This window comes from Aulonocara stuartgranti (genome assembly GCF_965226115.1).
Source record: "Aulonocara stuartgranti genome assembly, chromosome: 7".
NCBI lineage: Eukaryota > Metazoa > Chordata > Actinopteri > Cichliformes > Cichlidae > Aulonocara > Aulonocara stuartgranti.
In genome coordinates, this window is record NC_138945.1 from 20,964,603 (window position 1) to 20,977,748 (window position 13,146).

At 39.4% G+C, this 13,146-nt stretch overlaps 1 protein-coding gene across 3 annotated transcripts in view; it reads right to left on the reverse strand.

The window, feature by feature from the left end:
• Window positions 1–13,146, reverse strand: part of ctif (CBP80/20-dependent translation initiation factor) — a 62,236-nt gene that overhangs the window by 31,253 nt on the left and 17,837 nt on the right. For all 3 annotated transcript variants that reach the window (XM_082541197.1, XM_082541196.1, XM_082541198.1), the window contains exons 6-7: window positions 11,972–12,076; window positions 11,762–11,840 (exon numbers count right to left, since the gene is read on the reverse strand). In XM_082541197.1, coding sequence (XP_082397323.1) covers window positions 11,762–11,840; window positions 11,972–12,076 — 184 coding nt within the window. The remainder of the gene's footprint in view (window positions 1–11,761; window positions 11,841–11,971; window positions 12,077–13,146) is intronic.

Here is a 13,146-nt window from a genome sequence, read left to right on the forward strand (position 1 = left end):
TCATGTAGCTGAAATAAAGTGCAAAGTCAGTTAATATGTTAAAAAAAAACGAGTTTAGGGGCTACCTTACAAAATAAAACGCCTTGAGGCAATTGTTGTTGTGTTTTGGTGCTGTATGGATAAAACTGAATTGAATTGAACTGAAAATTCCAAAAACGTGACTGTAAAATGTGACTATAAATTTTGAACTTTGAACAATATTTTCATGCGTTTTACATCTTTTCCTATTGATAAAGACTCTCCTTATACTACACAAAAGTAATTAAGTAACAGATAAATAATTAAATGACAGAAAAGTGTCTGTTTTTAAACTGTCTGCTATATAAAAATGTCAGTTTCTCCAATTTCACACATTTATCATGCAGTTTCACTGGTCTGGCCCCACTAATACTTAGTAGCATTTGAGAGGATTCAGTTTTTCTAAAGAGTTGCCTAAACAGTCATGTACCAGGTCAAATGCCATTGTTGAGCCATTCATAACAATTATGAGTATGGAAGGAGTATAAGTTGCAAGGAAGGAAAGTAAGGAAATGAGAAATGTTAACAGGGTGGAAATGTGGAGAATGGAAATGGAGAATAAAGATTATAGAACTTTGTCTGCTATAGCATAGAAAATGAAATGCATGTCTTCCTTTCCCTTCTGCTTTGTAACAATTCTGGTATGATGCTTATTGAGTCGCTCCATTGTTTCTCTTAGTTTATTTATGTTGCAAGGGCTTTCAGCCAAAAGCAATAAATTTAAAGCTGACCCAAGGGTGGCATTACAGGACAGGTTGTTGAGAGCAAAAGCCGCTGTCAATACAAGACAGCAGGCACGTAAAATGAAAATACAAAAACGTTCCTCAACGTTTCATTCACAGGCCAAACCAAACAAATAACGCTCCTTTCTGTGTCTGTAAGGAAATTAGAGTTGGAAGTTTTTGTCTTTTGTGGGGTGGGGTGGGGGGTAGATTTTAAACAGTTTCTTTGTTTAACTTTGTTACTAGCAGGCTTAAAAACTACATCAGATGAACATTATCTGAGTCATATGCTTAAGAAATAGGAGAACCGAGAGATGCATCTGGCTCTTCAGTTCATCCATCTACTGTTTGCCAAAGCCTCAACAGAAATGGTCTCAGTGGAAGGGTGGCTGTCCAGAAGCCATTGTTAAGAAAGAGAAACAAGAACTGGACTGAGAATCAGCAGCTATGCTGATGGAGTCATGTATCCAACTTGGGGTTGTGTTTCAGGCAGTGATGTTGGGGATCTCATCAAAAGATGGAGTTCACCAAGAAAATTACAGTAAGTATTATGACAATTATCCCAAACATTGGTAAAAGCACACCAGGATTGGCCTCCCCAGAGCCCAGACCTCAACAATATTAAGCAGTGTGGGATCACCTTGACAAAAGGAACAAAAGGCAGCCAACATCCAAAGAAGAGCTTTGAAGAATAAAGGAGGCCATACCAAATTTTGACTTTCAAGTTAGCTAAAACTGTACAAACAGTTTTGTCCTATTTACTGTATTTCCATGTATCCTTTCATAGGAAAATTAGGATTTACTGAAACATATGTAAGTATAAAGAAATATAGGGTGACTTTTGCACAGTACTATATGAAATTTTACACACAGTGTGACTTTTACAGCACTAAGTGATTTCATTTTATAAATTATTCACGAAAAGCAAACTATTAGCACTCTTATTACTTTAACTTACTAACTTTATATGATGAAAGATGGCATTTCTACCGTTAGATTTAAGTAGCAGGAAGAGATAAATTAGCAGTAACATGCTGATCCTGGATCTTTTTTATCGGACCATCTTGTCACGCTAGTATTCAGAATCTATAAAACCCCTCTAGTACAGGATTTCCTTCATGTTTCATGATACGCATTGCCTTTCATGTAACTTAGTCTGTAGCTGATGCATGCTAACAGTACAGACAGAGGAGATTTAGAGCTGCCACGGTCGTGTATACAGGATGATCTGTGATAAGAGGCAAAGATGTGAGGTCCTGACATTCATGTCTCATTTAATAAGTGATCAGAGGCCAGCGCCACAGATGCTGAGACAGGTACATCAAAGAACTCAGGGGTCTTGCTACTGGAGGATATGGAGAACACTGCAGGATCAAAGTGTCGGAGACTGAAAAAGGGAGAAAAACTGTAGTACCCTATAGAAATTAACTGCTGCTGCAGCGGGTTTTAAGTGCATATAGCTGTGCTCTTGGCAGCTCTCAGAATAATGAAAAAAGGCTTCAATCATATGTTCTATCTACATCCCAATACTCTGTGTGTGTGTCTGTGTGATGTTTCTTTTAGTATATTTATAAAGACCTGCAAATAGCATATATACATTTTTATGAAGACATTTTGCTGCTTCTTACAGTGAAACTTTACAATCCGTAATCACAAACTTAAGATTACCTCATTCCTTAGGAATAAGCGCACAGGAATGCAATTTATTATGATTAAAGTGCAGGTATGGCATTTTTAAGTCTGTCTTAAAACAACACTGCCTTTATGAGTGGACTTCTGCTGTGTATAAGAATATGGTTGGTGTCTGCGTTTATCCAGGATGATCTGAAAGTAACAAGCATTAGATGAAAGCTCTCCCTAGACTTACCCCGAGGAAACCTTTAAAGGCCACGTTACCGCTAATTGGCTGAGCCTATTTCTCAGAGGACCACAGTAGGACAAAAAATTCTGACGTAAAACAGCAAGCTGTCAAAAGAGCCACATGTCTGATGATTGTGAGCTCAATTGCAAAGATTACTACACATACTGACACGCTTGACTCATCAGAGCCTATTGTGAGCAGCTGCCGAGGGGGTAGGTGCGTCCAAAAAAAGACATAATGCGTTAATCACGAGAAACTAAAGGTGCGTGGCAATGTAAGTATTATAGTATTGCTTCGACAAACACACACACACACACACACACACACACACACACACACACACACACACACACACACACAAATCATTAAAACTTTGGCAATTCTCTTTATACTAGAGCCCAACTAATTTTTACGGCCCATACTGATAACAATAGTTAATAATTAAGAATCTGATACATCAAGTTGTATATTTTTTTCTTTCAAACACAAACAGATTTCTCTACCATTTGTTACATGAGTCCTTATTGGACTGGATTATTTATTTACACTCTGCCTGACTCTGATTGGCTCAGCTAGTCCGCAGGTATGTTAATGACCTAAATACTTTGCAGACTGCCCTCTGGTGGATAAACTATGCAAGCTCAACATTCAAAACATGGATAAAGTGCATTTCCCCCTTCTAAACTTGAAATTTTAAAGTTTTATTTATTAGCAATTATAAATGTTTATACTAATAGATTGGCAAATAGCTAATATTGACTGACATATCAGCCTAACTAAGTGTCTACAAGAAAGTATGCATCTTCTAAAGTTCAACAAGCAAACATATTCAGTGAAGACTGTACTAAGTACACTTGTGAAGCTTTGGGAATTCCTGTCAAATTACTTCTCGGAGAAAGGTCTCTATGAAGAGTAGGAATAATTACTGTGACAAAAACCTAAACTCATGGAGAGTGTGCTACACCGTTTCTTTAAAAAAAGACCATAAAATTTGATTAAAAGGGATTAAAATCAATGAACCAATTAATTTTTGGCGTTCCACTACGATATATTTTATGCTTTTGCATACACCACTCCATATTCTTTCTGCCACTCATATGTGATAAAACAGGTCAAGTCACTGGTGACGTATTGAATACCTCTGTGTGAGTGGTCATACATTTCCCATGGTATTGTGCTTTCATGCATGCGTGTAAGCATGGCTCCAGTCTTTCTCCCAAGCCAGAGCCCAGAGCAGAACAGAGTACAATGATGATTAATCCAGTATGTGTGCGGTTAATAGAGTGTAGGAGCCAATCGGTAGTAGGACCAGAGACAATAGCAGGAAGTAACCACGTGAAGGGGGGCTGCCGGTCACCATGACCCTATGGATATTGTTCTGCTGCCTACCAAGATTTGAAGGATGGAGGGGACGAGTGAAGGACACCATAAGGAGGGTGGAGGCAGAGCATAAGGGTAGTGGTCATAAGTAGGAAAAGGCAAACTGGAGGAAACAAAGCGAGAAGAGGTAACAGATAGTAAAAATGCCATGAAGGAGACAGGTTTAAGGTTAGCTTAAGTTAAAACTACAGGAAAGAACAGCAAATGAGTGCGTATGACCTGCACGTCTCAGACAAATTGACAGCTGACACACAGACCACCAAAGAAACCCACCCCGCCCCCAGTGTCATTCTATAACCGGAGTCCTGCTCTGCGGCACGTACACTTCCACACTGAGGGGCCAACCAGTCTGTAATATCCCAGCTCCAGATTCCTGCTTTGTTCTCCGTTTGGACGGCTTTGTTCACAGACCAGAGACCGGATGTCTTCTCAGTGACTAGCTGCACTCTCCTTTTCTCCCGGGTTGCACCCAAGTGCTCTCCTCATTATCTGGTGCCCTTTATTTTTATTTTATTGTTTCTTTCTTTGAGAAGCAAAATACTTTCTTTTTTCTTTTTTACTGAACCAAACACAAAAAAAACCCTTAATATTAAAACATGACACCACATATTTATCATGTGAACCCACTGCTGTACAATACAGTACAGTATATACTCATTGGATACCCTACTTGCTAGTATCAGGTTGAACCGCTTTTGCCTTCAGAACTTAATTCTTCATGGCACAGGCTCAACAAGGTTTCTCAGAGATGCTGGTAAATATTGACATGAGGCCTTTTAAGTAGTGTGAACTCCTCAACATGGTCAAGAAACCAGTTTGAGTATCTGAGCTTTGTGACATGATGCATTAAACTGGTGGAAGCGGCCATCAGAAGATGGGCACACAGTGGTCATAAAGACGTGGACACGTTCAGTAATAATACTCGGCCAGTCTGTGTCATTAAAACAGTGCTCAAGTGCTACAAGGAAAAAAGAAGAAAAAAAGCATTGCCCAAACAATTACACTGCCACCACCAGCCTTAACGGTTGATATGAGGGAATATGGATCCATTTATTGTCCAATTTTGGTGAGCCTGTGTGAACTGTAGCCTCAGTTTCTGTTCTTAGCTGACAAGAGTCTCCTGCGGGGTGATCTTCTACTGCTGTTGCCCATTTGCTTCAAGGTTTGACATTTTGTGCATTCAGCAATGCTCTTCTGCATGTCTTGATTTTAACAAGTGTTTATTTGAGTTACTGTTGCCTTCCTATCAGGCCGACGAAGTCTGGCCATTCTCGTCAGACCTCTGACATTAACAAGGCATTTTTGCCTAGAGAACTGCTGGTCACTGGATATTTTCTCTTTGTCAGACTATTCTCTGTAAACACTAGAGATGGTTGCGTGGGAAAATCCCAGCAAATCAGCAGTTTTGAAAAACTCAGACCAGCCCCTCTGGGACCAACTAACACACCATGTTCAGACTTACTTAAATAACCTGTCTTCCCTGTTCTGAGGCTCGGTTTAAACTTCGGCAGGACCTCTCAATTGTGTCTACATGCCTAAATGCACTGAGTTGCTCCCATGTTGATTAAATGTTTGTATTAACAAACAGTTGAACAACTATACATACAAAAGTAGACATGTCCTGAGAAAATGTTTAAACTTTGCCAAAGGAATAAATGGCCTGTATTTATATAGCGCTTTACTAGTCCCTAAGGACCCCAAAGCACTTTACATATCCAGTCATCCACACATTCACACACTGGTGATGGCAAGCTACATTGTAGCCACAGCCACCCTGGGGCGCACTGGCGAGGCTGCCGGACACTGGCGCCACCGGGCCCTCTGACCACCACCAGTAGGCAACGGGTGAAGTGTCTTGCCCAAGGACACAACGACCGAGACTGTCCTAGCCGGGGCTCAAACCGGCAACCTTCCGATTTCAAGGCGAACTCCCAACTCTTGAGCCACAATCGCCCACATACTTTTACACTTTGCTTTCTTACACACAATTAAATATGGAACAACAGAGAATAAAAGTCACAAGACAACACAGTACAACAACTGCATAAATTCTATATTAGGGTATGGAATTTGGCTCTGGGTCCGAAAAGTCAACTGAATGTGAAAGTGGCTTGCATTCTTTCAAATGGCCAGTAGGGGGGCTAGCCATGTTGTTGCAAGAATAAGTCTTGCAACATTAAATGGGAAAATGACCCTACTGATCACTTGACCGGTGACCTCAGGAAACACTTTGTTGACGAGTTTATGGTCTCAGTTGCTGGTTTCGAGCATCTTCAATTGGTAAACATGGTACTCATTACAAGCAATAAGGATGAAAAAGGAGGGTATACTTTAGGGCAAACAATTAAATGATAGTCCATGACACGGTGGCCACATCCATGTTTTGTCTATACCTGTTTTATTTTAACTGTCTCTGTCTTATTTATTTGCTTTTGTGTGAAGGAATTTGTACGTGAGGGCGATTACAAGTATTCTTTTTATACAGCCTTTCATGTTTCCCAGCATCCATTGGATACGTGACATGAATCAAATACTTGCTCCCTGACCCCTGGATGCTTCTGTCGTTACAACCTGAAATTGCACGTGAAGGCAGGTCATTGTGACTGCAGGATGACATTCCACAGAGGCCAGTGGAGGTGCAGCAGAACCTTAAAGCAAAGGGAGGAAGCCCTTTCTCACTGGGTTGCTCACACGCCCTCGCACAAATGAGAGGTTTTCCACGTCCGAGGGCTATTTGTAAGCGCATTGTGGCTCCTGGAAAAAGGGGAAGTGAATGTTGGAAGGAAGCGTGGATTGCAGACGGGGACTTTGGATGATGTAGTCCTGCTGTGCAGTAGCAGGAAGTGATGACTCTGGAAAAGTCCAGTACATTATGAGTGGAAAAATACCTGATGATTTCTTTCTATCTATTTATCCTTCCATCCGTGGAGGCAGTTATTATACAATAGGGCAGTTTAGCAGCAAAGGGTTCACATGATAAATATATAGAGTCATAATAGGAGTAATCGGATCGGAATGTGGGAACCAAAGTTGTGATACATATTTATATTTTCACCTTTAATCTTGATGCAATTCTATTGCCTCTTAATTAAAACTGATATATCTTAGCCCCAAGTGGGCCCCCAAGGCTAATTTTACCATCTAAGAAGTTGAGAGGAGTGATGTTTCTATGGCACAACTATCAACAACTGACAAATAATAAGGAGCAATGTCTACTCACAGCTTTTTCTTAAGTGCCCGTTAAGCCAAAATAGTTATGAATCAGTGGTTTAATTGTTTCTTCCACAAAGGAGGTGGAACCTTGTGTGTGCTGCATGTGAGAAAAAAACAACTTCAGACTATGTTTAGACCTGATTCTCATGACATTGTCCAGTTTTTGTATGTGAGAACAGCTTTGGTAGAGTGTGGGCAAAGGAAGAACCCCATATTGCATTACCCTAGTCCAGTTTTCTCTTGTTTTGGAGATTTGGTTGAAGATGCCCTCTAAAAGTGCGCTTCCAAATCACAATATTTGATATTATATATAAAGACACACTGATCAACCGACCAGGGACAGGAATCAGATACTTTTCAGCATCCTCGCTTGGTGACTGGCTGGGCAGCATCACCAATGTCAGATTACGAGCCCATTCTTTTCATGCATGCGCATAGTAGCACAGGAAAATAGTCAGTTTTCACATTAGCAAACACACAACACTGTGATCAACAACACTGTGATTGGTGTGGTTGTGATCTGTTAGCGAGTTCTTACTGAGGAAAACACAAAATTGGCCAAACTAAATTGGCAGGGTTGGAAAAATGGTGGGTTTGATTCTAGTGTAGGAGTCGCTCTCATGGCTCATGCAGTGATGTCACTCGGTGCCCTTCTGTCTGTTGACATCACATTTTTGGCATGACTCAACTGGCTTTGAACCCCACCCAAGTAGGTACTGAAAAAGTACCTGGTAGCCCATACTACTGCCAAACGGAAAACCAAGTCAAGTCGAGCAAAACTGAGTAAGTAGAAGTAGAAAAGAAGCTTATATCAGGTAAAGATTGGTGTACAGGAAGTGTGAAGTTTAAAAGATTTTATTATGAGAATAAAATTTTGCATTGAAGAAAAGCTTTTAAATGTATATGCTGCCAATTATAGTTTTTAGAATGAAAATCTGAATTGTCAGAAATTGGTTTGTCAGCAGGCTGCAAGGCCATGGGTGCAAAAATGTTTATGTTGGAAAAAATACGTATATAACGGCACAAAATGAAACTATTCAAAGACAAAAGAAATAAATAAAAATCCCCTGATGACTAAATATTACGTAAAGGAGAATGGGCATCTAATACAGATGTTTTTTTAGAGTTTCATTATTTGTGAGCATGTCAAGGCATAAGCTTAAATGCTTTTTTCCTCAGAAGGTGAACAAGATACCCCATGAGGATGTCTGCATGTCTGCCAGTTTATTGTGACCAGGAAGACTTGTCTGCAACAACATGCACGTGCTCATCAGGGAGGCTTCCAGTGGAAAAGTACTGTACAACCGGAATAACTACTAGTCTATGGGATATTCAGCTGTCCATGTCTACGACCAAGGATCACTGCTTAAGTGCAGCAAGTTACCAGCAGAAAAGAGAGATCCCTGCAAACATAAATACAGAGCCAGGATGCTGAGAATATATATTTATTTAATAGAGATTCATGACAATAAAAGCGATGACAATACTGAAGAAACACGACTCCCTTTCTATTAGTAACAAAACCATGCGCAGTGGGGTATGCAGTTTGTAATTTAATGTAATAATGCTGGTTATCAGTTAACTACAAAAATTCTAGTCATCTAACGAGCCACAAAAAGATGTACATACTTTCAAACACAAACCCCTGTGCTTATCATTCCAACCAAGGTTTACATTGATTTTGTTTTATTTTACACTGTGGTCTCTTGTGGAAGACTTAAGTACCCTTCCTGTTATCTTGAGGGCTATTCAAGACCAAAGAGAGTGTCAGTGAATGGCCTTGTTAGTATGACAAACAACTGGGCATCAGTGGCCTTGCTTTATAGCTGCATGACCCCACAGGGCATGGTTTTGCGATCAGCTTGCCAGGGCTCGATATTCACACAATCGGAACGTGAAAGAGTAACTGGGAGAAGATGAGAATTGCCAGAAACAGCTGAGAAATGTCAGGGAAAACAAAACAGAAAATGTGGCACTCAATTCCCAGCTCTGCGTCTCTGATCCCGATCGCAGCTCAGAAACGCTGATGACCCCATCTATCTTTTGGCCCTTACTGAATGAACGGAAACGACAATCTTGGCTCAGAAATGATACAGTGAGGAAGCCATCTCGATCGCTCACCTAGATCCATCTTAGCCCAAGCTGCGTGAGCGGCGCAGCTCAGCTCAAAGGCCAAGAGGGGAAGGAAAGAGGAAGACACTGTAGCTTAAACACCATGAAAGACGGAGGATATTTTGGCTCAGAAAGCAGGGGAGGAAGAGAGGAAGGTGACAGGAGTGACCTAATGTGAACTCTCGTCACCTCAATGAATCACAAATCATGTTGGAAAACACAATGCTCAATACCTTATACAGAGAAGCATTCCAGCTGCAAAATGACTTTTACTCTGTTGATGCGAGACACGTCACGTTCAGAAACACGGCTGTTGCCCTTTAGACTGCAAGTAATGTAAGTAAGAGGCACTTAGATCCCATTTAGAGAAGATGCTAAACCTCCTCAATAGTTCAGGAACTCAGAATAACCCTATAATATATATAAGGTTACTTTCCCTGTCAAGATTTTAGAAAAAGTTGCCTTTCTCAAGTTTTTTCATAGTTTTTCATACTTGAATACTTTTAATATGTTTAAGAGATTTCAGTCTAATTTAAGAAAGATGCAGATTTTGCCCTGTTAAGAGTTTATAATGATATCTTTTTATCTGCTGATTTTGGCTCTTCTGGACTTTACTGCATTTAGACAATGATCTAAACTAAATATTTTTTAAACTGGATTTCCTTATTTGATGGCACCTTTAGAGTCCAAACTGCTCGCCATTCCTAACTTCCATTAACTGCGGCATCCCTCAAGGATCCGTTTTAGGTCCTTTTTTACTTAAATTGTACACGCTACCTCTCTTGCTCTATTGTTCATAGATACAAAATTCACTATCACTGTTATGCAGGCAAAAAAAACAAACACTTCAACAAAATGACTTCACTTTACTTATTATTTGATTTGGCATCCCACGCTCCACAAACATCAAAATAAGATACTTATCTTCCAAACTGCAGTTGAAAATCATGGTGTTTATATGGAGAGTTATTTGAGTTTTAACGATCAAATCAAGGATGCTGTTAAACGAAGCTTTTACCAACTGAGAACCAATCACTAAGTTAAAGCCAGTTTAGCAGCTAAAGGATTTCAGCTGGACTGCTGCAACTTTACCTCAAACCTCTGTCTCTCTCTCTCTCTCTGTGTTGCAGATGATTTAAAATGCAGCTGATCAATGTTTAACCAGTACAATGAAAATAGCACATCACTATCTGTGATATTTCAAATAGATTTTAAAATTTTACTATTTGTTTTTAAAGTCCACAATATATCTGTAATATATTGAAGAAGTTCTTTTAAAAAAATCTTTTATCTCCGCATTTTTCCTCTGTGTCACGGAGGTTCTGGCAATTTCTTAAATCTCTAGAGGACGCTCTTTTTCTGCTCTATTATATGCTTTATTACAGCTCACTGTAAATGTTTTCTATTGCTCTTTTATTTGACTCTTTTGAACACTCATAGATTTTATTTATATTTTCATTCTTTTCATTCTTGTTTTTCAAATTATTGGGTTCTTGGTGATCTGGAAAACACTCTGGGTCAATATGTCTGTGAAGGTTCTCAGCCATCCAGGTCATGGTAGTCTAAGGAGCTTGGAAAGAAAAGCGTCTGGACTTCTTTAAGTTGCTTGAAGACTCTGGGTCAACTTATGTTGTTGTTTGTACACTGACCTGACAGTATAGTTTGTACAACATTTGCCTTTTTGTCTTATTACAAAGCGAGAAAACACTGCATGGGGACTTCAACTAAACTAAAGAATGCACGTACACAGAAATACTGAGGCATACATTTTTGTATTTTGTGGACTGAAATGAGAAAGTATTATAACTTCTATCACGGTACAAGTATTGTTTTGAGACACACTTGGAGAAAATGTGAACCTACTCATTAAGTTTTGCACGAGTCTGTTAGAGATAATCAGACGCTGACTAAAACAGCGACTGCCTCAGAAACCAACAACCCACATCTCTTCTGTGTGAATCATTTGGGCATCTATGCATATATGTTATGCAAACATTTGCCCACTAGAGGGACATATAACATCATTATTCACAGTTACAGCTCACTCCTGCATCTGACCAGCGGATGTCACTAAAGTTTTTATTTTCAATCAACAAGTCTCAGAAAATACATATAACACAGACTCATCTTGCACCCTTAAGTTCCTTTTTTTTCTTTAAAAAAAAAAGAAATTAACAATACAAATTGCTCCTTTAGTACAAGAAAGATCATTCCTGTAATTATGTTTAATAGTAATTTAATCAAAAACCGGACTCCAGCACTCTTGACTCTGAACTCCATTTGGTGCACGTTATTCCTTCACCTAACCACCAGGGGTCACTCTCTAACAGCAAATCACACAGTATTGCTAAAGCTTCTTAAAGTTGTGACCTGTGAATGGCTTTCTCACACCTGTTCACTGCAGTACTAAACTGGGATGGCTTAGTTTCACACAAGAAAAAAATCAGAGACTTACCGAGCGAAGATGGGGTAGGAACCTTTCTATGTCGTTCATGTCTATACCATCATCTTCTTCAAACTTGTTTTTGATTATCCTGTAAGAGAGAAAGGGTGAGATCAGGAGGTTGTATGATGCTATAAATTAAGGTGGTATAGAGCAATCAAAACTGTTCTGAGTTCCACCAGTGAGACAAAATAACTGAACATAAATAAATGTATAGTTTACCCTTCTCTGTCAATGTGTGGCAGATGCTTTGGCGTTCCTCTGAAGTGTTTTCTGTGAAAATGGCTAAAATCCAGCTTCTCTGGCTGCACGTCCCAGCCTGCACCTCTACAAGGAGGAGACAAAGTAACAGTTAGAGTCATGGAGAGTCTCTGCATAAGTGCATATGAGGGGAAATGCAGATCTTTAGCAGGTCTTGTGTGGGATAATCTGGACTTTATTTGGATCACTTGCATGAAAACTGCTACAAAGTTGCAAAAACTCATTTTAAAAATGATGTGGGACATTTTCTTTTTAATCAAATCCCTTAGAAATGATTTATTTGCCTTTTTATTTTGAAGATATAGAGAGACATTGTGATATTTTTTGATTTCTTGTTACATCACCATCCTTTAAAGTTATCCTTCAAATTATTTTTGGCTTTTCAAAAGGCTTTAATTATACTTTCACTAAATCCAGATAAAACTTCACAAGCTTCTACTTACGAAAGCAACTGGTGTTCAAGAACCAGTTCCCTTGGGGGGGGACATGAGATTTTATATAATGAATGGCTTGCTTTTCTTAATATTTCAGGTTGTCATTGATTACCGTAATGTATGTAATTTTTTAATGCCTGGTGTGAATGCAGATGTATAAATATGTGAATTGTTTATGCATCTATATCTCTGGCTCTATATGTGTATAAAATGATTTACACATTTCTGCATCTTTTATACTGTATAATTTATAATCTACTTGCAGGGTACCATTGCTAATGAGACCCTTAGTTTTTCTTATTATATCATATGATATACAATATATAATACACTATGTTTCCATATTTCTCTCACACACACACACACACACACACACACACACACACACACACACACACACACACACCTTTTATCAGGAATGCATACTTGAATGAATCAGTGTGTTTTAGTAAAACATTTAACCCTGTAACACGTCTCCACCTGCGTGAGGAAAAAACTGCTTACATCATCCCACCATGCTGGCTGCATCACTCACTGCATGCTCCGTTGTGCCAGCGTGGACGGAAGTCGCTGCTGTGCAGATGTTACCATGGCAACCAGTCCTGCCTCCACTTTTAACTGATTTATGTTTCGCTCATTTCCTTTCTCTAACGTTTTGACTTTCCCCCCTCTGCTCTTAAGTCTCACGTCTAGCTCTTGTTT